This window comes from Centrocercus urophasianus, unplaced genomic scaffold, assembly GCF_019232065.1.
Source record: "Centrocercus urophasianus isolate 14NV4802_14NV808 unplaced genomic scaffold, USGS_Curo_1.0 seq_16, whole genome shotgun sequence".
In the NCBI taxonomy this organism is placed as follows: Eukaryota; Metazoa; Chordata; class Aves; order Galliformes; family Phasianidae; genus Centrocercus; species Centrocercus urophasianus.
In genome coordinates, this window is record NW_024884711.1 from 42,463,752 (window position 1) to 42,488,370 (window position 24,619).

Sequence of the window (24,619 nt, forward strand, 5' to 3'; positions counted from 1 at the left end):
AAAAAAAAAAAAAAAAAAAAAAGAAAAAAGAAAAAAGAAAAAAGAAAGAGAAAAAAGAAAAAAGAAAAAGGAGGGAGAATAAGCTTTAAAAAGGCAAAACAAAGAAAAGCAACTGAAAATGTCAAAGACAAAGCAACTCTTCTGCCAGTTCCCTCTGTCTACAGAAGGAAGCACAAGAAATCCTCAAATTCCACTGGATCATCTAACTCTTCTAAATCTGTAACATCTTCCCATCTCTTCTGACTGAGAATTTAGTATATACCTATAGCACTTCTTTATACAACCTCAACCCCAGAAGTTTTGTTTTTTTGTCTGTCAAGATAATATTCCCACTGATGCGTGCAGAACTGTTTTTGCAAAATTCATGGGCTGATGGTCTTTATCTGCAAGCCACCTTTATTCACAGGTGCAAAGAGTATTCACTGTAGCAGTACAGAGCTAGAGAGAAAACATTCAGATTCATTCCTCTTATTGCAGGATTCAGCTAAACCAGGATATGTGAAGAGTCCAGGCTGAACTCTGATGAGTTGAATGGAGAGGAACCTGATGAGGTTCAACAGGGGCAAGTGTAGAGTCCTACACCTGGGGAGGAATAACCATATGCATCAGTACAGGTTTAGAGCTTGACTTGCTGAAAAGGAGCACTGTGGAGGAAGGTCCTGAGTCTCCTGGTGGACAACACGTTGGCCACGAGCCAGCTCTTTGCCCCTGTGGTCAAGAAGGTCCATGGGATCCTGGGGTGCATTACAGAGAGCGTGACCAGCAGGGCAAGAGGTAATGCTGTGGTGAGGTCACATCTGGAGTACTGTGTCCATTTATGGGCTCCTCAATTCAAGAAAGACAGGGAACTGGAGTGCTGGAGGGAGTCCAGTGTAGGGCCACAAAGATGATGAAGGCATGGAGCATTTCCCTGATGATGAAAGGCTGAGAGACCTGGGGCTGTTCCATCTGGAGAAAAGAACGCTTATAAATTTCTAATGGGCAGGAGTCAAATGGATGGGGCTCTTTTCAGTGGTGCCCAGTGACAGGACGAGGGACAATGGGCACATTTGATGAGCTTGCAATTTTGAATGAAGTATATTTTCTAGAAAAGAAAGTTTCCATGCAGATGAGTTCTTCAAAATTACCAAAGTTACTTAGGGAAGTTCATGAGCTTTTGTTCTTTGTTAAGAACAGATCCACGAGCAAGTTTTATTACTTGTGTTAGAAGTGAGATAGCTAATCCTCACACGAGGAACTAGAAATTTTTGCAGTCTGAGGTACAAAGCAGTTCCAGGAACTGGACAAGCACAGCAGTATAAAAGCTGTTAGCATCATATAGGGAGTATACACAGGCACAATAGGTCATGGTACCTAAATGTCTATGCAAATAAAGCAAAAATAACAAGGGTCTCTATAGTTATGCAGGGAGTCTCCATGGAGTCCGGATGAGAAATCACAATAGAGTTAAATACAGGCATCTCTGTCAAGACAAGATTATTTGTGTTGCTCCTTGATTGACTGCAAATGTTTCTCCTTTGGATTAGCTAAATTCTATAGGGACAAATATGCTATTCAGTAATTTACATGTAAATGAGGATGCATAACACTGCAGAATTATTTTATTCTGAGCATCCACTGTTCTGAGCTATGTCAAAATCACTACGCAAAGATGGGCTTGTATGTGGCAGCATTTTAAAGATCACATTTGGGAACTGGGACAGCTTTAATTTTCCTTGTACAGTAAAAATCTTTTCAAGCATAAAAGAGGTGGACAGGGCACACCATGAACAGTGGACCCAAAAAGGCACAAAAATACATATATTTAATGAAATTGGTGGTGATCATAATAGCACACAGCCTTAAGAATAAAGGCATTTAATTTCGTGAATACTTGATTCTTTAAAGAGATGCACAGTAACTTGGAGAAGCTTGCAATATTTGTGTTAAATCTGAACAATTTACCACAGGTGTGGTCTTATTTTGGGATGTGCTAAAGTAAAGTTTCAAGCGAACAGAAACTGAAGCCATGATGACAGCAGCCCCAGTGGACAGCCAGAGAGCTTCCAGCCGTATGACTTCTTGGTGGCAGTGCTTGGATGACTTATTGTGTTGACCTTTTTCTGAACAAAAACTGCTAACACTGCCTTTTCCACAGTCCTGGGGCAAAGGCAAGGAGGGGGAAAAAAAAAAAAAAAGATAAGAAATTCTACCTTGGGGGGGATTTAAGGTCAACAAATTACTGAAACCCATGTGGTAAGCAAAACAGCTTTCCGCTTAGAAATAAGAAGAGCCAAGGTCTCTTCTTTTTGTGTTAAAAAACAAAAATTCAGTCTGAAGATAAGCTCCTAAATCCTCAGTTTGGCACCTCAACAAACTGCCTTGCCTTTACTCAGGGCTCACTTACCCAGCAGTTTTCCCTCCTAAAAATCAATTCCTGGATTTTTATTTTACTGAAGGAGAACAAAAACTGTGATGAAGAGGAAAGTCAGCAAAGGTTGGGAGATCTCAGGTAGCCCCAACCTTTCCCTTGCTGCCTATTCCAAAATCATGTTTTGGGTGGTCCTGCTCTGCTTCTGATGAGTGGATGGTGTCCTCTGTAGTTTTTAGCCTTCAAAAAGTCACAGGTGCTTTACTTATCTTCATCAGATCCCATGGATAAACTGAGCTCCCAATAACAGCTCACTAATTTAATCCAATTCTGTCCAAATGGATCAGTATCTTGTGAAGGGAGGTGCTATTCTAATCTACATACACCGAAGCACAACAGAGTAATATACAACTACAAATAAATTCTAGATAGGCACATGGAGACTTTAGCCTTCACTGTGCCCTGAAGTTGCTTAAATAACATTCAGACTTTCTCTAAGAACAAAGAAAGTTCAAACCTCCAGCCCAACGATTGTTATCAGCAATAAAGGAAGAATTATTTTCAAAATGTATCAGTCTCAAAGCAAGAAAAAAAAAAAAAAAAAAGGACTTAAAACCAGGTGCAGCTTTCAGCCTATTTATGCCAGGCTAAGCCTGCTGAAATCAGCAGCTGCACCATTTCAAGAAAGCTGGTGGGAAATCAGAGCCAGTCCTGATTCAGTGCTCTGAGGATCATGGGGATCTCCAGGAGAATAATTTGGACTTTGCACATGTTTCCTACCACCAGCACCCTGCAAACCTCCAATATGAGCCTCTTGCTCTTCACATCCAGGCAGGCTGCTTGGCCCAGAGCTTTTGGAGAGTGTCTGCAGATCATACTTTTACATTACACTTCTTTACTCTTCATATGACCTTTCTAATTTGAACATTGCAGCACAACCCTAGGACTAGCCAGCAAGGACTGCTCCCCAGAATCTCTACTGGATGGATGCCATTCTGCATGGACCACGTCTTCCATGACCAGAAAGACAGTTGAACATTCAAACTACTCTACATAACTGGACTGAATGGTCTAAGCACCATCCACTGAGATTAGCTGAATTTCCTCCTGATTCAGTAGGTGTATTTAGGAATGAAGGAGACAGAAAATGTAAGAACATGGTTAGTTTCTCATGGAAGCAGACTCACAACTTCTCATGCCAAGAACCAGGACCAGCATAAAATGAAGAGCATTTAAAAGTCATATTTGACTTACATAGAATCAGAGAATCATAGAATGGCTTGGGTTGGTTGGAATCTCAAAGATCATCTAGTTCCAGCCTCCCTGCCACAGACAGAGCTGCCCATCACTACATCAGTCACTAGATCAAGTTGCCCATCCAGCCTGGCCCTCAACATCTCCAGAGATGGGACAGCCACAACTTCTCAGTGTAACTTCTCCCAAAATCTGGTATGAGCAGTGTGGATGTTGTCATGTCACATCAGTTGCCACCACAGCCAGTACCACTGGCAAGCAGCCCTTGGCTGGCATAAAGGCAGAAAAACTGATCATTGCAGTCCCAACTGCATTGCCTGGAGTAAATTCTAGGCTGAAAGATGCTAAGAATGAACAGGCTAAAATTGTAGAAGTGGGTCCTTTCTTCACATGGGTTTATATGCATATGAAACAAATAACAGCAGTGGGGCTGGTAGGGTTAATGAGCTAACTTCATCTTCACCCTGTAACATCTTCCTTCTAGCTCCCCCAAGAGAAAATAAAAAGAAGCCAGAACTACTAAGCAGGAACAAACTTAACTTCAAAAATTTTAACAAGAAAATAGCAAAAATAATCCAACACAGAGCCCTAGAGGTGTTATCTCTGAACACACCGAGGTTTTCGATTTGCTCTTTCCTTCTGCCTGTGCCCCACAGCTGCAGCTGCACGTATGTGCCCAACTCACATGGTTTCTGTAGCAAATGCATTTGTACAGCAGTGGGCTTCTTTCCAATTAGCTTTTAACTCCAGCTCACATTTTCTGGCTAGATTAGATACCAAACCAGCTTTGCAGGAGACACAACATCCTTCACATTGCATCACTGACCAAGCATCTGTTTCTATAGTGTCTGGGTGTTATTTCCTAGATGACCAGGGAACTGCTTAGTGAGCTTGCACACTCAGGCCATTTCATTTTCAACATCCATTTTCAAAAGGCAGGAAGCTGGCAAACGAAAAGAAACGCCAGCAGAGCTCGAAGTCTCCCTGCCACCTCAGGGCCCAATCCTGTAAAATACCATTTTTTGCTGTAAAAGCTTGAGTGCTCACATGGTTTGTTGAGCTTTCTGACAGCTGCGAGAGCCTCAGCAGGCTGCAGAGCTGCTTGTCTTACAGAGAAAAGGGGACATCCACTGCTCATCTACTTAAGCCCCTACCCCTGTATGTAATGCTTATATATTTTTTAAAAGATGCACAAACTCCTTCTTCCACAGTTTCTTTAACATGCAGCTTGTTATGCCGCAAGCATAATCCCAATAAAAGCCCCCCATCTTCAGCCTGTCTATTGCTCTGTAGCCTAGAGATTGCTCTCAGGACTGATCTCTCTTGCTTGCAAAGAGTCGATTGGGAGTACCGAAGTCCTATATGACTGTGAACATCTGAAAAAGCAGAAATGGCCCCAGTATTGTCAACAAAGCAGCAATGGCCTCAATACGGTCAACAAAGCAAATCATTCTCATATCAACATGCTTCCCACAGCTTCCCATACACAGAACAGCCCCTCGCATTTATAGTATGACAGTCTATTTAAAGGGCTACAGGGAGTGCTCAGATAGGTGAGGAAAATATTCAGACCAACGCTTGAAAGGGAAGGAGCCACCTTCTCTATAGAGAAAAGAAAGCTACTTCTCAATTTACTGATAATCTGACACCACAGCTGGGATCTATCTCATTTGCCTTTCTTTTCAGGAAATACCTTGCCTAATGCACATTAGAACATCACTTGCTTTTCACCCTCTCAGCGTAATCCATTTTTGATATGTGGTTACTCTATGTGGGTTTCATCTCACCTTACTTAAGACCTTTGTGATATGAAGTTTTTCACCCTGGGCTCTTATTGTTTTCAAAGAACAGAGACGCTTTTAGGGACAGAGATTATTCCAATGCATTTCAGATCTCTAAGGTGAAATAAATCTTGCCCACGTTCACATAGTGACTAGACTTCTATTGCTTTAAAGATTGTTAAGATGAGCTCCAATGTAGAGATCTACATTAAAAGAGGTAAATTCCCACCATATCAGTCATATGACAACCGGTCATCATTGCCCCACCTGTGAAGAAGCTATTTTCAAAACACCATCCTATGGTTTTCCAAGTGAATTCATTCTCACATCTTAACATATCAGTCTTAATAGTTTTACTTCCAGCCTTAAGAAATATTTTGCAACAATGGTGCTTTGCAACAAAGATTCTGGAAATCTTCTGATCATCTGCTCATCTGTCCTAACTGGATGCTGGAAATTTCTGGGAACTACTTGTGGACAGTAAGAACAGCCCTCCACAAGCAGCTATACAGAAGAGCTGAAGTTAGATGCATACAGATAAAAAAAAGAGGTAGAAAACGCAGTCTCAAGATGATAAGGTTGAATACAGAATCATTTTAAAAACATTATTTTTCTCCAACATACAATGTCAGATATTCAAGTGGCAAAGGAACCGACTTGAAAAATATCCCTTCAAGAAAAGGCATATGAATCCCAGTATTTAGTCCTTTCACAGCATCACAGAATATCCTGAATTGGAAGGGACCCATAAGGACCATTGAGTCCAACTCCTGTTTCTTCCAGTCAGCTCTGAAGGGCAAGTCTCACCTGAAGTTGTGAACTTATGTAGCACCAGATGCATGTCACTATGTGAGTTAGCCTGTTGCATTCCCGCCCTGCCTAGAATGGTGGGAAGTTTCTCACTGCAGATTGCATACTGTGTAAATAAATTACAGCAAACTCCAACAACATTCAGAAGGAAACGAGAGCATGAATCACATACAAAAGTTATAAAGTACTCACCAGATCGCCTGTCCCAGGTTTTTCCATAATAATTGGGGGGAGCAGTAACCCTGCAGGAGAAGTAGGGTCTGGGTTGAGTGCCCCGGTGCCTCCTCCTATCAGGGAAACCACACCATTGCAATCCACTGAGCTGTTCCTTTTGCCCGTCTGGGTGTAGCTGGGAGTAGTAGGGTGAGAACTATGGCTCACTTGACTTTGAATGCTTGGACGTCTCCCAGATCTTGGAATTAAGAGAGAGCCCCGGTGGCTTTCATTTTCCCCAGCGGTGCTGATCTCATCATCGGCAAAATCTGTTTCGGAGCCAGTGTCTCTACCACGGAGTCGGAAACTGAATATGCTTCCGTGGCTGGTTCTGCGCTTCACCAAGTTTGCACTGGGACCATAACTAATGCCAAGGAGAGTCTAGAAACCCCCAGAAAGGAAAAAGGGGAAAGAGAAACAACATTTTGCAACATGTTTTGAGGAGCGAGGAAGGTCTGGGGAGAATAATAAGTTCCATTTTAAATCAGGTGATTCAGAGAGAGATTTAATTACATGTATTCAACCTTTGCAAAGTTAAGAGGTTGAAAAATCAGTCCTAGCCATTAACACTCAGTAGTTAAAGATGTACTGAATTAGGAAGGGTCAAGGTGGCATTCGCCTGGTAGCGTGATGCTTCCTTTGCTTCTACTCCCTCCCCATATGGTCAGTGCCAAAGGACCTGGGAAGGCAGCACAAGGAGTGGAAGACAGGAGCAGGGAAGGGGATCTAGCTCCAGTTCACCGCATTTATCACACATCTTCGTAACAGCTGGGGAAGGAACGTTGCAGTGGGAGAACAAGAGATAAAGAAATAGGGCAGGAAATGAACTGTGGGAAGAAATGAGAAGAAGAGGGGAGAAGAAGAAGCAGAATACGGCGGAAGAAGGTGATAAAAAAAAAAAAAAAGAAGAGCAAGAAGAGGAATATGATTTATTGGTTTGTAGAATGATTACCCCAACACACATAGCTGCTTTGAGGGGTAGGCAACCTCTTTACACAGCAGTCTCCTTTACACCTAAATGCTAGCCTTGATGATCCACTCCGATGTCTGCTGGTGAGAATGCAACTCTGACAGAGCACCAGTAAGACGTAGCCAAGCACTAAACACATGTAAACCCTGACAGAGTGAAAAGGATGTTCAGAAAATGCATAAGGAATTCAAGTCTGTCCCCTTCCCTTACACTGTGAAGAGGAAATTAATGGAGTAAGAGCATTTAGGCAGAACATACTTTTGATTTTACAGCCTGCACAGAATTTTCAGCTTCTTCAGAACTTTCTCATGAGCCAAGTATATATGAAGAGAGGTCAGATCTCCACAAACCAGCAAAGCCAAATGAGCATTATTTCTTTTTTCCGCTGTAGCTCACACCACTGGATTATGTAATGACGCTATTTTGTGACACTGGTACACGGAAGCGTACAAAAACCAGGCTCCTTCTAACTAAAAACAACCCATTTGGATTGCTACCAAACTTTAACTGGTAAAAAAAAAATAAATATCCATGCCTGGGTTTCCATGACACAGTCATTGAGACTGATTTCTGATGGCAACACACTTCCAGCTGCTCAGATTGCATCTGAATGATGACTCAGCCTTACTCCCTCCAACCATGCCAGACACTGCCTTGCAGAGAAGATTTACTATAAGCTTTGAAATGTGTCTCCCATGTTTCCCATGACATCCAGGGGCAAAAAGTGAAAACAAGAAATATTAATTTAAGGAACATACTGCAATATACGACTCCAAACCATGATCATTCTGGTATGTAAAATCTTGAAATCCATCCAGAATGAAGCTAGACAGCAACTCTGGCTTTCACAAAGGTGTAATTTGTAACACAACTCACTGAACCAATGAGGCGAAAACAAAAACAGTTAAGATTTTAAAAAGTAAGTTATTTACAGAAATACAGCTCTGCATCAATCTGATAAGCTTGGGAGTCTGCAATTGGTCACATTTACTTAAATCACTTACTTGTTTTCTATCAGCTTTTTATGGCTGCCAAGTACCCCTAAATTCACTGACAACAAAATAGGAAAAGACTTAGCCCATTACATGGCTATTCAGAAAACAAACAAACAAAAATAAAAAGCACTGATTTTAACTTTGCCCTTAGTTAAGCAGAAACAAATTATCTGAAGCTATTTACCATCATTTGATACACACAGCATGTGCAGATTCATATTCATGCATGTCAGTATTGTTTATATAAAACCATATTTAACAACAGTCTCACTCTATTTTTGTTCCTGCAATGTAAAGAAGAAACAAGTGCCAAAAGTTTTGACTTGGAGGCAACTAGCAAAGGAATAGAAAAATGTTAATATCATCTTTATATATCATTAAAAATGCCCTCAGAGGCACATTTCCTCCTTTTCTGCTCCTCTCTTTTCTTTTTAAGCTTTGCAGGTTTTTTTTTCTCAGAATATTTTGACTCTAATAGGGAATGGACAGATATAATCAGATGAATGGAATTAGAGTAAGAAAATAAATCAGGCTGTGAGGGGATCCTGAAGCAGAAAAAAAAAAAGAAAAAAAGAAAAAAAAAAAAAAGAGAGACAAAATAGGTTCACAGGTTCACAAGAATGCTTAGTGAGCATTTTAAATTCATTTTGAAAAGAAAGTACTAATATGTTTCCTTTCACAGATCTAACACACAGTATCTCCAGGTCAGTCATCACATTAAATATTGACTCTTTTCTCCATCTGGAAGTTTCAGCTTTAATTGCATATTCAGAGCTTGGCCTACCCAGCAAGTGCAGTGAGAAAGAAGTGATGTTTCAGACCATGGCTTACCATTCTCCTCTGACCGTCATCATATTCACTCTTGGAATTCCTCTGGTCTTCCCCATACTCTTCTGCCCCCAAAGATTTCTTTTTCTTTCGCCTGTTTCTTCTTTCCTTGGCATTTTTGGATGCTAAAGGTGACATTTCCAGGGAGCTAAGTGACATTGAGTCAATCCCTTTAGCAGCTAGTGCCTAAAAGAGAAGATGCAAAGGTGCAAAAATTATTATTTGACTGTTGGATCCCAGTGAGCGTAAATGATTACTCATTTTTCGTTCTACGTTTTAAGTTTGTACAGGAAATCAATTAAAATTTTGAAGAGGTCATTAATGACAAAACTACCTCATGTGGCTGGAACTGTTCTTAACCCGTTTCTAACCTCACTATTTAGTCATGAGGAAAATAAGCAAATGAGCCAAGTTCCTAGTATGGATGCACACATGCAGGTCTACCATTCACATCCTGTGATGGAAAATAGGAATGGCTTAATAAAATCATTTGATTTATGGAGCAATAAATCTTAACACTTCACAAGAGAACCAGCTTGTGGGCACACACTCCTTCTGGAGTAGCACTTCTATTGGTGGCTAAAAGATTGGGGTCAAGACACCACAAGATCAACATCCCCCATGACTGCAGCCCCTTAAACCAGGAGGCTGAGCATGACAGGAGCCAAGCTGGTGGCTGTGCTTTTCTCTGCTGTCATGGAGAGATGCTAGGAGCAGCAGGCAATTCAGCTGGCACGTCTTTGTAAACACTTATCCCAAGCAGCAGCACAGGCAGCTGTGATGAGAGATTCAAGGAGAAAACCATGGGCTTAACTGGAGATAAGGTGGACTTTGTTATGCCGTGTGCTTCAGTGCTGTGCTTGCTATCTGGTGGGATCACGGCAGGAGCCACCTGATAACAGACCAACCACTAGGAACCCAGCAAAAGCCAACTGCAAAAGCCTGAGCACACAAAGCAAGAGCCTTGAAAGCAAATGAGCAGGAGGAAGAATCGATACCAGCAGAGAGGAAGGCACTGCCCACGCCAGCTCACTGGATCCCCATCCCTAAGGATGCCAGCTCTGCACAAAGCGTGAGGTCAGGTCTGGAGGTGCAGTGTCCCAGTAGGAGCCACATCAGTGACCTGCAGACAGGCCCATTTGCAAAGCTCCAGATGGAGTATATAAAATGAGTGAAATATAAAAATATAAAAATCCTCTTCAGGTTCCCCATAACAGGAGGAACAGATAAATCCTCAGTGCTATTGTCTGCAAGCCACTAGAATCAAACAGGCAATCAGCTCTCCACAGCAAAATACTCCCTTCCTCCCACAGGCATCAGTCCAAGGAAAGTGAAGGCACTTAACAGTCGTGTAAAGAATCAATCATGTATTTCAAGGAGTAGCGGTAGCTCTATCAAGCTGAGAGCACAACAAAACTTAATTCCCATGGGAAATATCTTTCATGAGCAAGCTGCTTAGAGCAGGGAGGAGGGCTCAGACATCAGTCTAGGCTGTTGTATTTTGTTGAGTATTTTTTTTTAAAATCAATTGATTTAATTGCTGTACTGAAGTTCTTTCTCTTCATAAAGATTCAGCAAGTCTTCTGGTGTTAAATTCAGGTTTAGGAATGTGTTAGACCAGTTGTGTAAATTGACCGATGGTCCCCAACCAGGTCTATCAGTTATATCTATGCTCTCTTTACACTGAGCAATGTCAAAGCTGGTCTAAAGAGTTTCAGTTTTCCTTTCAGATTGCCATCATACTGCATTGATCTAGAAAATATTGTAGGTTGTGCGATTAAGCTCACTGTGCTCTTACTGAAAAAGAAGCTAATTTCAGTTTCCTAGCAATTTCTTACCTATTGCTTGGGCTGAAATCGTTTTCTGCTCTACATCAGTTGTTGTACAAACAGGATTTGGACCAAGTTGTTTCTCAGGGCATGGAGGATGTGCCCACATCCTGCCTATCTGCTCTTCCTGATTGGCTTCCAGTGGCTGAGCTGAGCGTCCTGTCCCCCTGTACTGCAAACCTTTGCTAACATCCAGGGCAGGGAAGAACATGCGGAGCACGCATGTCCTGCAAAGACAGGTGGTGGCTGAAGGATGGGAGAATAGCATAGCTCAGATGAGCCCTGACATGGCATTTATGCACAAGATAGAACTTAAGGTGAGATCTAGTAGTATGGTGAGCAAGCCAAAACCAAGAATTTGAAATAAGGACCTGAAGAGCAAAATTAAAACTGAGTAGCTCTGACTGGAGCAAAGGACATCTGAAAGCTACGTAAACCAATCAAATCACTTTGCTGAGCATCTTCTTCAGGATGCTCAGTTTGACATGTTGGGGGCTGACTGGCAGAATAACCAAACTTAACATGTAGTTATGGACAACTTCATTTTGCAGGTACAAAGCTGTAGGTGACAGCTTCTGGGCATTCAGAAAATCCAAACAAGTGAACACATTGGATCCCATCCTCTGTATTCCTGCTGCTTCTCCACAAAAAAGATAATTCTCCAGGAGGACCGCAAATATTAATGAGTAGTTTTGAAGCATGCAGAGTCTGAGCGGTGACAGGAGGAACTGAAAAACCTCAGAGGATGTTAGTCATTTGGGTTTTGAAGCAGTCCTTGAAAGCCCAAATCTGGAAATCTTAAGCTGGCCTAAGGCTACAGAGCAAACGAGAAGAAACTCAAGAACTTGAGTCACACACTGTCAACTCTCTGTACTGAACTAGACACAGGAAAAATGAGAGTTGGCTGGTTAAAGAAAAGACCATGCTGCAAATCATACAGAAAAATGGAAACAATTTAGGTTTGCATGAGAAGCCTTCATTTTGACACATACTGACTTTCAGGCTTTAATGTTCCTTTTCTGTGTACGTACATACAGGTTTAACTAAAATCAAAGACTTCAAAAGGAAATGCTTAAATATGTTTAATTATAAGTGGGGCTACCAAAGCTGAATGTTATTAAGAAGAGCTCAGCTGGAGTCAAAAGACATGAAAATCTACATAAAACAGGTACAAGCTGGAGTTCAGTTTGCTCCCTAAGGTTATGGCATAAAGTTACTCTGTACATACACGGACTAAATTGCTTTTACCTATTACTTAAACCATCAAAATGGATCTTTAAAAGGACATAAACCATGCATAAGCCTCTACTAGCACTTTGTAAAGAATGAATTACATTTTCTATTTTCTTTCCAAGGATTTAAATGGGCTTTGTATTAGGCCCTGAAGCCACACGTACCCAAAAACAAATTATGTATATTAGTTTATATTGTGTACTGAGGATTTATTTCTCTCAACTACACTGCTGCATGTTATTTCAGACTAATTTTCTTATTGTCTTCCTGATCACAGCACCTAAAACGTTCTCTTCAACTGTTTAATAAAGGCTTTCAACCCCATACAAACCACAGTCAAATTAATTGGTGTTATTAAGGCTACGTCGCTACGGCCACATTTTGGCCTCCCTGTTTCTCTGGAAACTGCAACACAGCATTAATCCATTTATGTCCTTTACAAAATATGCAAAGTTTAACCTCAAGATCCGTCTGTTCACTTGTTCAGTTACGAAGTCGTATGTCTCCATTATCAGACAACTGGATATTCACAGCAGTGTAAACGAAACTGTGAAAATGAGTGTGGGCTGAAGACGTGGTGGAAGGAGGTTCAGCTGGAGCTATGGCTGAGCTACCAAAATACATGTTCAGTTCCTGAATGCAGATGTAGTTATATCATCATGAATACGTTGTGTATGTCAACGAATGTAAATTCCTCTGCTGGCACACATAGTTACTGTTACACCAATACAGCTCTGGATGTGTAAACACTAAATGGCCTCACTCGGAGCAGGAAGAATCATCATTTTTCTTTCAGAAAGTAACTCTGACCAGGACAATAAACATTAAGCTGCTTTCAAACAGACTCTTATTCTGAATTAAAGAGAGTTTGAATCTTGAGGTACCATCTTAAAGTTACCCAAGGACAATCACATCATACAGTTGACCTACCTCCTGCTCTTTCTTTAACATCTCCATGGCTTCCCGAAACTTTCTTTCCTTTTCTTCTGTTTCAGCAATGGTGGCTTGGTTCTGCTCTTCATATGCCATGGCCACCACAGCCAGAATCAGATTGACCAGATAAAACGAGCCCAGAAAGATGACCAGCATAAAAAAGAGCATGTAGATCTTCCCAGCAGATCTGAGAGTCTAAAAGTATAAAGGTAAAATCACTAAGACAGTATTTTGAAAGGGAAAAAAAAAAAAAAAAAAAAAAAAGATACTTTGATTCTTTTTTAAACATAGATTTAAAATATAATTTAATTCAGCTTTTGTTCATCATAGAATCATAGAATCACCAAGAAAAAGACTTTCAAGATCCAGTCCAACCAGCTGCCTATCACCCATAGTTCTGTCTAAACCATGCCCCTCAGCACAATGTCTAAACATTCCTTGAATGCCTCCAGGGTCAGTGACTCCCAGACAGAATCAGTTCTGTGACAAATGATGACATCATTAACCAAAATAACCTTCTCAACAGTAAGTTTTCATACTGTAGTCAAAAACTGTGTGCTTTGCACTAGGACTCATTTTCAAAATGAGAATGTTTTAGCAAACATTTCTGAATGTTTTCTTTGAGAACAAATACATTTTATATACACACATATATACCCTGCAATAGCTCACACAGCTTAGCCTACTGTTGTCTGCTCCATAGGAACTTTCCAAGAGGGATTCACCTTATTTCTGTTCAGATATCAACAATGAAGGTCCTTTTGCAGTTGATGGAGAGAAAAGAGGTACTTTTGGGGTGTAATTCAGTTAAGCATTGTTTAGAGATCTGCCTTGTATTAAGCACCCTGGGTTTGTTGACTGTACTGTCCAGTTCTTCACAAGAATCATAGACATAAACAGAGTTTAGCATGGTAGGTTGAGCTTATATTGCAGATATGTAAGAGCTTGACACTGCTGATAGAAACTACCGTGTGCTATTATGAGGTCCAATAATAGGAATGATGTTCACCATTATTTGCTACAACAGTTTCAGCCTTTCAGAGTTGTGCATGCAGTTCTGCACCACACAAATGTTGTCGTTCAAAGAATCTTTGATTTCCTTGTTACACATTTTCCTGAAATCAAACTGCATGACTCTTTGCACATGAAGCAGGAATCCCTGGTACCTTCCAAGGTGTCTAAATTCCTTCAATTAGGAATTTTCTGGACAAGATCCCTTGATTTCCTTATGAGCACTGTCTGGTTTTGGCAATTTTGAGATGGAGAAGTAAATGCTCAATGGTTTCATGGACAGAGCATGTAATTCAATACCAAACTATCCCATGCATTTCTTCAGGATATGCATATATTTGGGAAATGCATGCTAAAATGAAAATTTACTAGCAGACCACTTTGCACGTATGGCTGTAAGTTAACCCCATTTGTGGTCCTGGATCTTAGGTGTTTGCCATGAAAGGCTTGCCAAGAGGTACCAGGTAGCTTCACTGTCTAATAAATTTGTGTTCATTGCTATGCCTTGAAAAAATAGATACGCCAAGTACACAGTGCATTTCTGTTTGCTTATTTGCTTGTTGTTGAACTGGATTCAGAAGACCGGTTCGTGCTACATCAGCCACAAACATCATTAAGCAGTGATGTGGTGTCTTTTTTTTTAAACAGTGAACTTTTTCTGAAGTTCAGGTAAATTCAAAGCGTTCTGCTCTTAACTCCAATTCTGCCCTCTCCCCCAAGCAGCCAGTCTAATGCATTCTCATACGATCAACGCTTCTAAGTAAGGAAATTAATTGTAATGATTGATGGTCCTTGTCCAGAACACACCAGGAACAGTTTTCTTAATAACTAGGAATTCTTTCTTGCCTTAAATTATTAGATATATAACTATAACAAAATGTTGTGTTTATTTTCTATTTAAAAAAGCAATAGAACACACTCATACCTGTTGGTAGAGGCGTTCCCAATAATCTTGAGTCATAAGACGGAACAGAGAGAGAAAGGCCCAGCCAAAAGTATCAAAGCTTGTGTAACCGTGGTCAGGATTTTCCCCGGCCTTCAGACATATGTATCCCTCAGGGCAGGTGCTGCAAAACAGGAGAGACAATACATGAAATGTCACATAGTTGGCTTCAGTATGGAAAAATAGATTTCAAGGGACAATATTGAATGTTCTTGCTTGAATGCACAGATGCTCCAAGGTAAATTCTACTGAGTGAAAACACAACGATATATGCTAACTTCACAGTACCAAGGATCTTTGTAATCTCATTTTTCCTTTGAAAGAGCAAACTGGGAAATGGTAATCACAGCTAGAGCCGAAACGGCGAATGATTACCTGCCACTCTGCTATTTGGAATAGACAGAAATGAGGCAGGACTTTGGTACTCAATGTAATTTCTCCTACCACTTAATCCTAATTAAAAATCATAAACTTGGTGTCTCCTGTTACAGTTCTGGGTAACACTGTGATGGTGAAACTCCTTTTCTGGTTTTGTTGTCTGACACTGGCTGCACATCGTCAGCATCTGCCATCTGAGCTCCTTCCTGATTGATTACCTGACCTCACACTCACCCCCTGCAAGGACTAAATCTTCAGTCTAAGAAACCCAACCTTTTGTTCCAACATTGGTTTAGTATGGGGTCATGACATTTTTTTTTGTTTTGACCAGGAAAATATTGCAGATCCACGTATTAAATGGCAAGCAGATACCATGACTTACAGTGGCTCTCATTAAACTTTAAGACTCTTTACAAGTGATTTTCTAGCCCCTGATGCCTGAACTGAAAAAGAACACTCTCTGCTTTAGGTCCAGCAGTGGTACTAAGTACCAAACTGCACCTCATCAAATTAAATAGCACAAGGTGGCAGAGATCCCGGATCACTGAGCCTCCTTTTCCAGCAGTATGGCAAGAAACATTTAGTCAAAAGACCCCACACACCCTCACACCAGAAGCGACTTCGCAAACTTCCGAATACTGCCACACAGCACAAGGCAAAGCAATAATGTAAATAAAGAACAGTCATTTTCAAATGACACATATAGACAAAAAAGATTCATTAGAATCTGTGCATCATTAGGCTGTGCATCAACAGGAAGATCAAGGATAAATTTACATATATGTAAGTTTTATACCGATACAAGCCAAATCTCTGCAGTACATGGTAAGAATCCAGCACTGCATGTTGAGCTGAGGATACACTGCTAGAGGTTCTGAAGTTATACAAATCTGTGGTGTCAGCCACCGACATTACACATTCAAGAACATTTTAAGAAGCTTAATTTAATATCATTAGTCAAGCATAAATTTTCAAATAAGTCTGCTTTGAACACTGAAAAAGGAGTGTAGAGGCACTGCAAAATGTCTGTGAAGCCATATTTGTGGTGATCTTCAAAAAAGCAATGAACAGTTGATGCTTAATGAATTAAGTGTAATACAAGTTAATGTATGAAGTGATTCTGTCATCTCAGGTAGAGCCAACTTAGTTTTTATCAGCTGAGAATTTAGACAATGCTAACTGTATCTCACAAAGAAAGAAGAAGGAAAATGCATCTCAATTTCTCTGCCTAGAAATGCTTCCTTCTAGAGTTTTCCTACTTCCTATTGTTCCCTGATCAGAGCCACATTTGAACAAAAATTCAATGAAGTAACATTTCTTAGAAAAGAAGAAAATGCAGAAATTTGGGCTTCCCCCTCTCCCCTAAAATATGCAAAGGCACGCTGAATTCCTCTTGTATAACCATGTCCTTTATTCAGGCAACGTTTTCACTAAATCTCCTCCCTCCCAGAGGCAGCATCTGCTGTCACTTTGCCACAGAGACATGAGATTTCTGCCTCAGATCTGCTGCTGCAGACGGCCTACAGTGCCTGTGACATGCTGCTGACACCGTTCAAGAGCTCTGAGAAATAGATGCTCTGGGTTCCAGAGAAGAAAACCCTTTCTGCTTGCATGCACTAAAACATCATGCCCAGGCAGGACATGAAAATTCTTGTTAAGGCTCTTTCCCTTTGCAATGAAACTAAATTCATTGACACGCTCTGCTTGCCTGGAAACTGAGTTATTATTTACAGAGGTGGACAAACTTTCACGGAATCACAGAATTGTTTGAGTTGGAAGGGATCCTTAAAGGCCATCTGGTCCAACTCCCTGCAATGAACAAGGGCACCTACATCTCCATCAGATGTCAGAGACCCATCCAGCCTGACCTTGAGTGTCTCTTTCCTTAGTCCTGCATGAAAAGCTGATATCAAGAAGATCCAGTCATCTGCTCTCACTGCTCTTATTTTAATATTACTACTAATAGCCAAAACATTAGAGTGCAGCTCTGAGAAACTCAATAGGTGATTTCTTTAATGGTGAACCTAAGCATAGGTTGGGCAGCAGGCTGGAAATTAATTTTCAGTGAGGATAATTTGGTCACATCTTAAGCAAAATAGAAATGTTGTCATTAATTTCCTGAGAGAATTTCTGGTTAATTTCCTCAGACTTTCCCATTTCTGATGAGAGATCTGTGCCTAAAAAGAAGGGAATATTGAGAGTATTACATGTTTATCCATGGCAGGCAAAGCTCTCATCACCATGAGATCAGAGGTTGCAAAGCCACTGTCAGGTTTACTGCCAATGTTTCTGATTGGGAAAACTTCATTTTGAAGAAGAAGGCTATTTGTAGAAATTGCTTGAAAAACCTGAGAAATGGATATGCAATTCTTCTGACTATGAAATTGAGCAACATCTCCTCAGACTAATTTTTTATATTTTATAACTTTTTTATAACACTGTTACCGTCTTTCCATGTTTTGTTCTACTTTTATGTATCTCAGAAGTAATTTCCACGAAGCAATAGATTGTTAGAGCAAAAAGATGGGTGTGGTTTCATAGTGGGTGTACACAGTACTCTAATACAAGGGCTTCTCTGACAGTAATGCCTTCTATTTTATGATGATGGCCCACAACATCAGAGGTAGATACTGGTATTGCCAGTAGAAGTTGAACCTTCCCGACAGTATTCCTGGGTGGTGCATCTCAGCAGTGGCAACACTGACCACATTCCAGACAGTGGAGCACAGTTATCACACCAAGAAATTAAGAGCATCTCAATCAGCACAATGGATTATGACCAGGGAATGTATATCAAGCTGAATATTGGCCTCAATGAGTTGGAAACGATGATGGCAACATTGGAATATTGCAAAGTTTGCAGTAAGTGGGTCCCTTGAATGCTAACACAAGAACAGAAAGAACACCATATGCAAGTTTGTTAGGACCTGCTGAGTCAATATGAGGCTGAAGGTGATGGTTTGCTGGATAGCAATCATTACTGGTGACATAATATCACCACTATGAGACAGAGTCAAAATGGCAGTTCATGGAGTGGCAACATGAATTTCCATTGAAGGTAAAGTTCAAGATGCAGCCCTTGGGGTAAAGTGATGTGCACTGTCTTTTGGGATGGAAAAGGGGCGATCCTACTGGCTTTCCTGGAACTTGACCGTCAACTCTGACCATGATGATTGTTGACTAAGCCGAAGGCTCAAACTTCCAAAGTCAGGCCAGAGAAGAAGACAATCTTTCTCTGGCAACATGATAACACCAGGCCCCAGGCCAGTTTGAAGACCATGGAGCATATTGCTAGCCTTGGCTGAACTTGTCCTGCTACACTCACCATATAATCTGGTTTTGGTGCCTTCTGATTTCCATCAGTCCAGGCTAATAAAAGATGGACTGTATGAGCAACATTTTCCTAGCAACTATGTCATCATAGCAGCTGTGAAACAGTGTCACCTCCATTGGTGCACATTTTTATGAGCATGGCATGCAGTTCATCACTGCTGAAAATGCATAGTGAATGGCAGTGACTATGTTGAAAAATAGCATTTTGTAGCTGAGCGTTTTTTTCTATCAAACAGCTTTATTGTGCTCTTTGTATCTGTTGTCATTTCTGTGGACATAAATAGGAGGCACTGCTTTCAGAGAAACCTATATAATATACACAGGTGTATGATGAGCTACCTTCAGCACAGAAAACCTGAACTCTTGCTCAAAGAATGCTATTAACATTAGCTCACATCCCTCTTAACAGAGGCTAGATGCTTGAGACAAAAATCTCTTATATATCAGCTCCTTACACTTCCTCATCCTCTTTCGTAGCCTACAGAAGTGATAGCCTGTGGGTTGTGGGTGCTCTGAAAAACTCTGAGAGGGAAAGGAAATGCTGCTTCCCAGAAAAATACTCAACAGAACCTTAGGTGGAAGGCTTTCACATGAGAGTATTATTCTGCAACTGACACCATTTCCTCTGAGGATTTTTGTAAGGAGTCTCAAGATTTTGCTGAAGTGTCTTAGCTGTATAATAGTCGTCCCCTCCAGATTTTTTTTTTTTTTTTCAAGCTCTTTAGCTTCTTTTACCTCAGGGAAGCATTACAGAGGATTGCACTCTCCTCTGATTCACAAGGATGGGCAGCAACAACAAAATACATAAATACAACATCCTGCACAGGAGCCTCCTAGGATACTGTTCAATTAATCACAGTAAAAATTAGTGTCATTGATTTGGAAAAGTTAAAAGCATCAGTCTACCTACCCATCCATCAGGCTGTAATCACCACTGTAAGCTGGCAGTAGCACAGGAAATTAAAGAATAAAAGAAACAGCTTTGTTTTAAATAACACAGATTGGGAATGCCAGATAGTTGTAGCTGAGGGGCATAATTACAAAATGTTCTGGCTCAAGAGTTTAATCTCAGCAAGCCAAGGAACCTGCTGATTCAGACTGCAGTGGCCAATAAGGTTGTGCAATAAAAGATTTGTAAAACAACCACGTGCTGGGTTGTAACATTCAGACGCTGCAGATACGGGGAGTGTTGTCCATGTGTTGCCAGGAGTTAGCAACAAACCACTGCTCAAGTCACGCACATCAGCAGCACAGTCAGGTCTGCCCCTTTATCTGGAGTAGGCTGCAAAAGCTCACTATGGTCTGCCACACTTAATTGCTTACAAAAGAAGCAACAGCGCGCATTCCACAGACACGCATCAAAATGGAATAAATAAAGCCATAAAAATAAACAAATAAACAAGGAATGTATGATGTTAATGGCTCCTAAGTGGCCCTGCTTCAGTCACAACTTAAGCCTAAGAATGCAGAAAACAAGCTGAAAGGTTTACAGCTGATATCTTGGACACGTCTAATACCAGTAGAGTGCCTGGTCATCATGATGGGGTTTCAACCAAAGATAATATTCACACTGTTCCAAGATGGGTTTTTTTAGACTTTATGTTACAACAGGGAAAGCAAACTATCATTTACTCTCAACCAAGCCAGTGGTCAGACACTGGATCTTCTGCCCAACCCATCAATCAAAATGGAGGGTAATAATTCATCACCAAAAACACAATGACAAATGACTGCTTTATGAAGACGGTAGCCCACAGTTGATCTTCTCTCATGTGGTTGATGAGCTTATTAAAGCTTTGACTAAGAGGCAATAATACCTATCCTTAAGAATTGAGAGGATTTGGATTTAATTCCTATTACTGCTGTCTAACCAGCAATACGGTCTTCCAGATTCACAACTGGTCCCTAGGAGTGGGGGACTGTTAATTTTGCCCTTAAGGCTGTATAATACATATAATTATTCCCTACGTTTCCTGCAGCATCCCTCAGGTGAGATTCTTGCTTACTGCTATTTCTTATACTCAAGTATAATATATACATCCTAATTCTGACATCACTGTAACCAATAAAGAGTAAATGGAAAAGTCTACATGATCCACATCAGAATCTAGTTAAAGTCATGGAAAATGCACTGCACAACCAGAAGGTTTGTAATAAGTTCATTAATACTGCTTACTAAACTGAGGTGTAATTAGGCTATTAGCTTTGGCAGTCTAAACAATGCATTTCATTCTTCACAAAATATTCCCACCTTGGCAGCAGTGGAAGAAATCACATTTGGGAACTTTATCCTTTCTTCAGTGCAGCAAAATTTCCAGCCTTTTCAGCCAGCTATACCCAATGAGACTGAACTGGATGAGCATTACAAGAACACTGGTCCCAACAGGCACACACCAAAGCTCATTTATTGGGATGGATCCATTCATGCAGCAAACCAAACACACACTGCCAGACTGCACCCTACCTGACAAAGTTCCTTATGCAGAGGTCACCTACAGACAGCTATTTGTTGCCACCTTCCCCATTCTTGTCTCTGCCCAGGGGTACATACAGTGAAGGCACTGTGTGAGCATCATCTTCATCCCAACCCATTCATGGTTTGTGACTCTGAAATGCAAACCCTCTGTGGCAAGGGAGATTTTCTCACTGCATTTTTTCAGCAGCCAATAAAACACAGCCTGAACCTGGGACCTTCAGACAGCAAATAATTATAATAATAACAATAATAATAACACAGGTTGACTTAAATTCAGGCAACTGTGAGCTGCAGCAGACCTCACTGCCAGCAACAGAAGAAAAGAACCAACTGGGTGCACTATTCTCTGCTGCAGTTCCTCAATTTCCAGCACAGCTGGGGTTGTGTTGCTGGGTACATTTGCTTGTACTGGGGGACTGAGAGCTATGGAAGATCAGGCTGTTGGACGTGTTATTCTGGCAGACACGTATGTCGTTCCAGGCTCCAAGGCTGAGCAAGAGCTGCAGCACTGGTTTGTGCAAGACAAGGTAGAGCTGGGGGAAGCAAAGGAAGCATCAGATAGCAGCAGTGCTCCTTGGTATGGTGTGTATTTCTTCTCCACCCTTCAGGGTTGTGATAAGCCTCTGCAAGGGGCTTTAAATCACCCCATGGAGGATGCATAAAGGCAAAGGAATGTTATTACAGCTCAGAGAGATCAAAGCACTGCACCACTGTACATGCTGTAATGGGGACGCTGACAGCATGCTGGCATGGAGAACCTACCATAACAGTATTGAAGTATTCATGCTGAATGTGAAAACAGGCACCTAATACAACTTTATGCGTTGGCATTAATTACCTTAGTAAAATGCCACAACACAAAAGGAAACAAAGTTTTATTCCAGTGACTCTTTAGAAACATTTAGGACTTGCCTAAAAACTTTGAGAATTATGCTACATGGTGCTGCCTACATCCCTAACATGCAGTCAGCTCAGTGACAGCAAAACTTACCAAACCACGTAGAATTTTGCCTGACTCTGTACATTATTTTAATGCATCCTGTTAAGAAAAATCAAGGTCATAGAGAGGATAAAGGTAGCTAAAGTTTCTATAGCAACAGTTACTAGGATGCGGTTGCCAAAGGTGCTTTCTTGTTACATCCTGAAGTAGCTGTACTGGCTGCTTTTCCTTCCTGTTTACTACTCTTTTTGGTAATATCGGTACAGACATGATGCAAATGTGCTTTCTTTGTCAGCATGATCTCGCAGACTGTTCCTGCCCATGAGCTGAATATACAGGACATATCATGTGAAAGGGAACAACAACAACAACAAAAAAGCAGTCTGACCTTGAGGGGACACAATTGACTTAAAACACACACACTGTTCTGAAAAAAAAAACCCAAAAACTAACAGCTGCATATTGTAGTTGCAAGTGGAAAAAAAAAGAAGTGAAAAGAACAAAGATGAGTTTCTCTTTTTCTGCTTGCTGACTTTGCATACTGCATACTGTCCATTTCTCATTCTCCTAATGGACAAATCTCCTCACTGTTCCTATTGCTCGTCCAAACCTGTAGGTGACAGAACAGCAGTCTAAGCTGGAGAAATGTCTCTGTGAAATTACAACAGCACAAAAGTGGAACTGCTTTGGAGCTGAAATGTGTGTTCCTTTTTCATGGACTGATAATCCCAAGCTGAGGCACCCCATAAGTCCTTGTCCTGTGGGGAAGCACAGGGCTCCGAGGTACTGAATATCTCATTAAAATGAATGGTTAATAGTCACTGAGAAGGAACATGCTGTAATTGCACGGGTGGCACAATGCAGGATGGTGCACCATGCCACATAAAGCTCCCTGCAGCTCATCCCTGGGAGATCTGGTCTGGTGATCACAGCAGGAGATGCCTAGTAAAGATGCAGTTGAGCATCAACTCAAGCAGAATGCCAACACTGGGGCTGAACATGCGATCAGGACTGCATTTCCTCAAGCCAGCAGCACTCTCAAGAGTCTTCTTGGCCATTTTGCTCAGCACTGATCATGTGCCATCACCTGGAGCCAGGCACAAAGCATGCCAAATGGGTCCTTGAGCATACTCTAAAGCTATTTTGCCATTGGCATCATCTCATTAATGGATATGTGGCACATTTGACCTCACTTTTAAAAGATGAGTTTGGTGCCTCCTAAAAGTGTGGGATGCTTGCACCGGCCATGTGTGGTGTCTGTTGCTCCAATGAGGCAACTCAGTCACCTGCAGTCCTTGCACATCAGAGTCCACTTACTGGTAACAGATTTCATGAAGGTTAAAGCAGCTTTCACGTTCTGATCCTAGCAGAAATCTTCCAAGTGTTTGATCGCTGTACCAGATCTTTACTGGACCTCCTCAGGGCTTAGGTTTAACAAGGTTTCAAAGATAGATGAGATACTAGTCTGGGAATTATACTGAAAGGCAGATTTATAGAGGAATTTGCAATCCCTTTGAAAATCAGAGTGGTAGAGCTTTCTCCATTTACTTTAACCAAATCAAATCAAAGAAGCTGAAATTGCAGAGAACTAACTTGAATAAATCCCAGTGCCCCCACATCTAAAAGAACAACGAAATCTGACCCAAAATACATCGAGAAACATAAATAATTCTGCAAGTACCCTACACTTTCTTTTTTATTATTATTATTAAAAGAGCCTTGCTGCCAGCGCTGCTTCCCATGTCTGACCAATCTGTGACACACATCTCAGAGCAGAGGATTTTTCCATTAACGCAGCGCTCTGAATGTGCTTGTGGTTAAACACCAAGTACGCGTCAGTAGTGTTCTCTTTGAGCCAAAGAACATCTTTGATCACAATCATTTCCTCTCGACTCCAACCATTAATTCTTGTTTCCACTGGATCCTCCATTTCTCTTAAGTACACAGTATATTCTAGCAGTGCATCTTGAGAAAAAAAAAAATAAAAAAAGCAGCTGGATAAACAAAACAAAAACACCACAAATTTTCCACTTGATTCAATGAAGAAAAATCAATTTTCAGGCTTCCTGAATCAAGTTTCTGAGGCATCACATGGGAAATCCCTCACCCACAGACAGATTGTTCCTTGTCCCAACAAGAAACATGTCTTCTCCCCCACACTCCTACCATATCTCTGCAATGTCATTTTTAATGCAACTCCTCAAAGTTGCTTGAGTGTATGTAAAACAATAAACAAACGCTTTTTCTTCCATCTGCCAGGTAATGTACTGGAGACATGTTTGCTGCTGCTGAGTGACATCCATCTATTCAAATCCCTTCTGAACCAGAATCAATATTAGCTA

General features: G+C 41.0%; 1 protein-coding gene across 3 annotated transcripts in view; it reads right to left on the minus strand.

Moving 5' to 3' along the window:
• LOC122159464 (sodium channel protein type 5 subunit alpha-like) overlaps positions 1 to 24,619 on the minus strand; it is a 162,837-nt gene that overhangs the window by 99,176 nt on the left and 39,042 nt on the right. For all 3 annotated transcript variants that reach the window (XM_042817064.1, XM_042817063.1, XM_042817062.1), the window contains exons 8-11: positions 15,133 to 15,274; positions 13,194 to 13,391; positions 9,205 to 9,387; positions 6,388 to 6,789 (exon numbers count right to left, since the gene is read on the minus strand). In XM_042817064.1, coding sequence (XP_042672998.1) covers positions 6,388 to 6,789; positions 9,205 to 9,387; positions 13,194 to 13,391; positions 15,133 to 15,274 — 925 coding nt within the window. The remainder of the gene's footprint in view (positions 1 to 6,387; positions 6,790 to 9,204; positions 9,388 to 13,193; positions 13,392 to 15,132; positions 15,275 to 24,619) is intronic.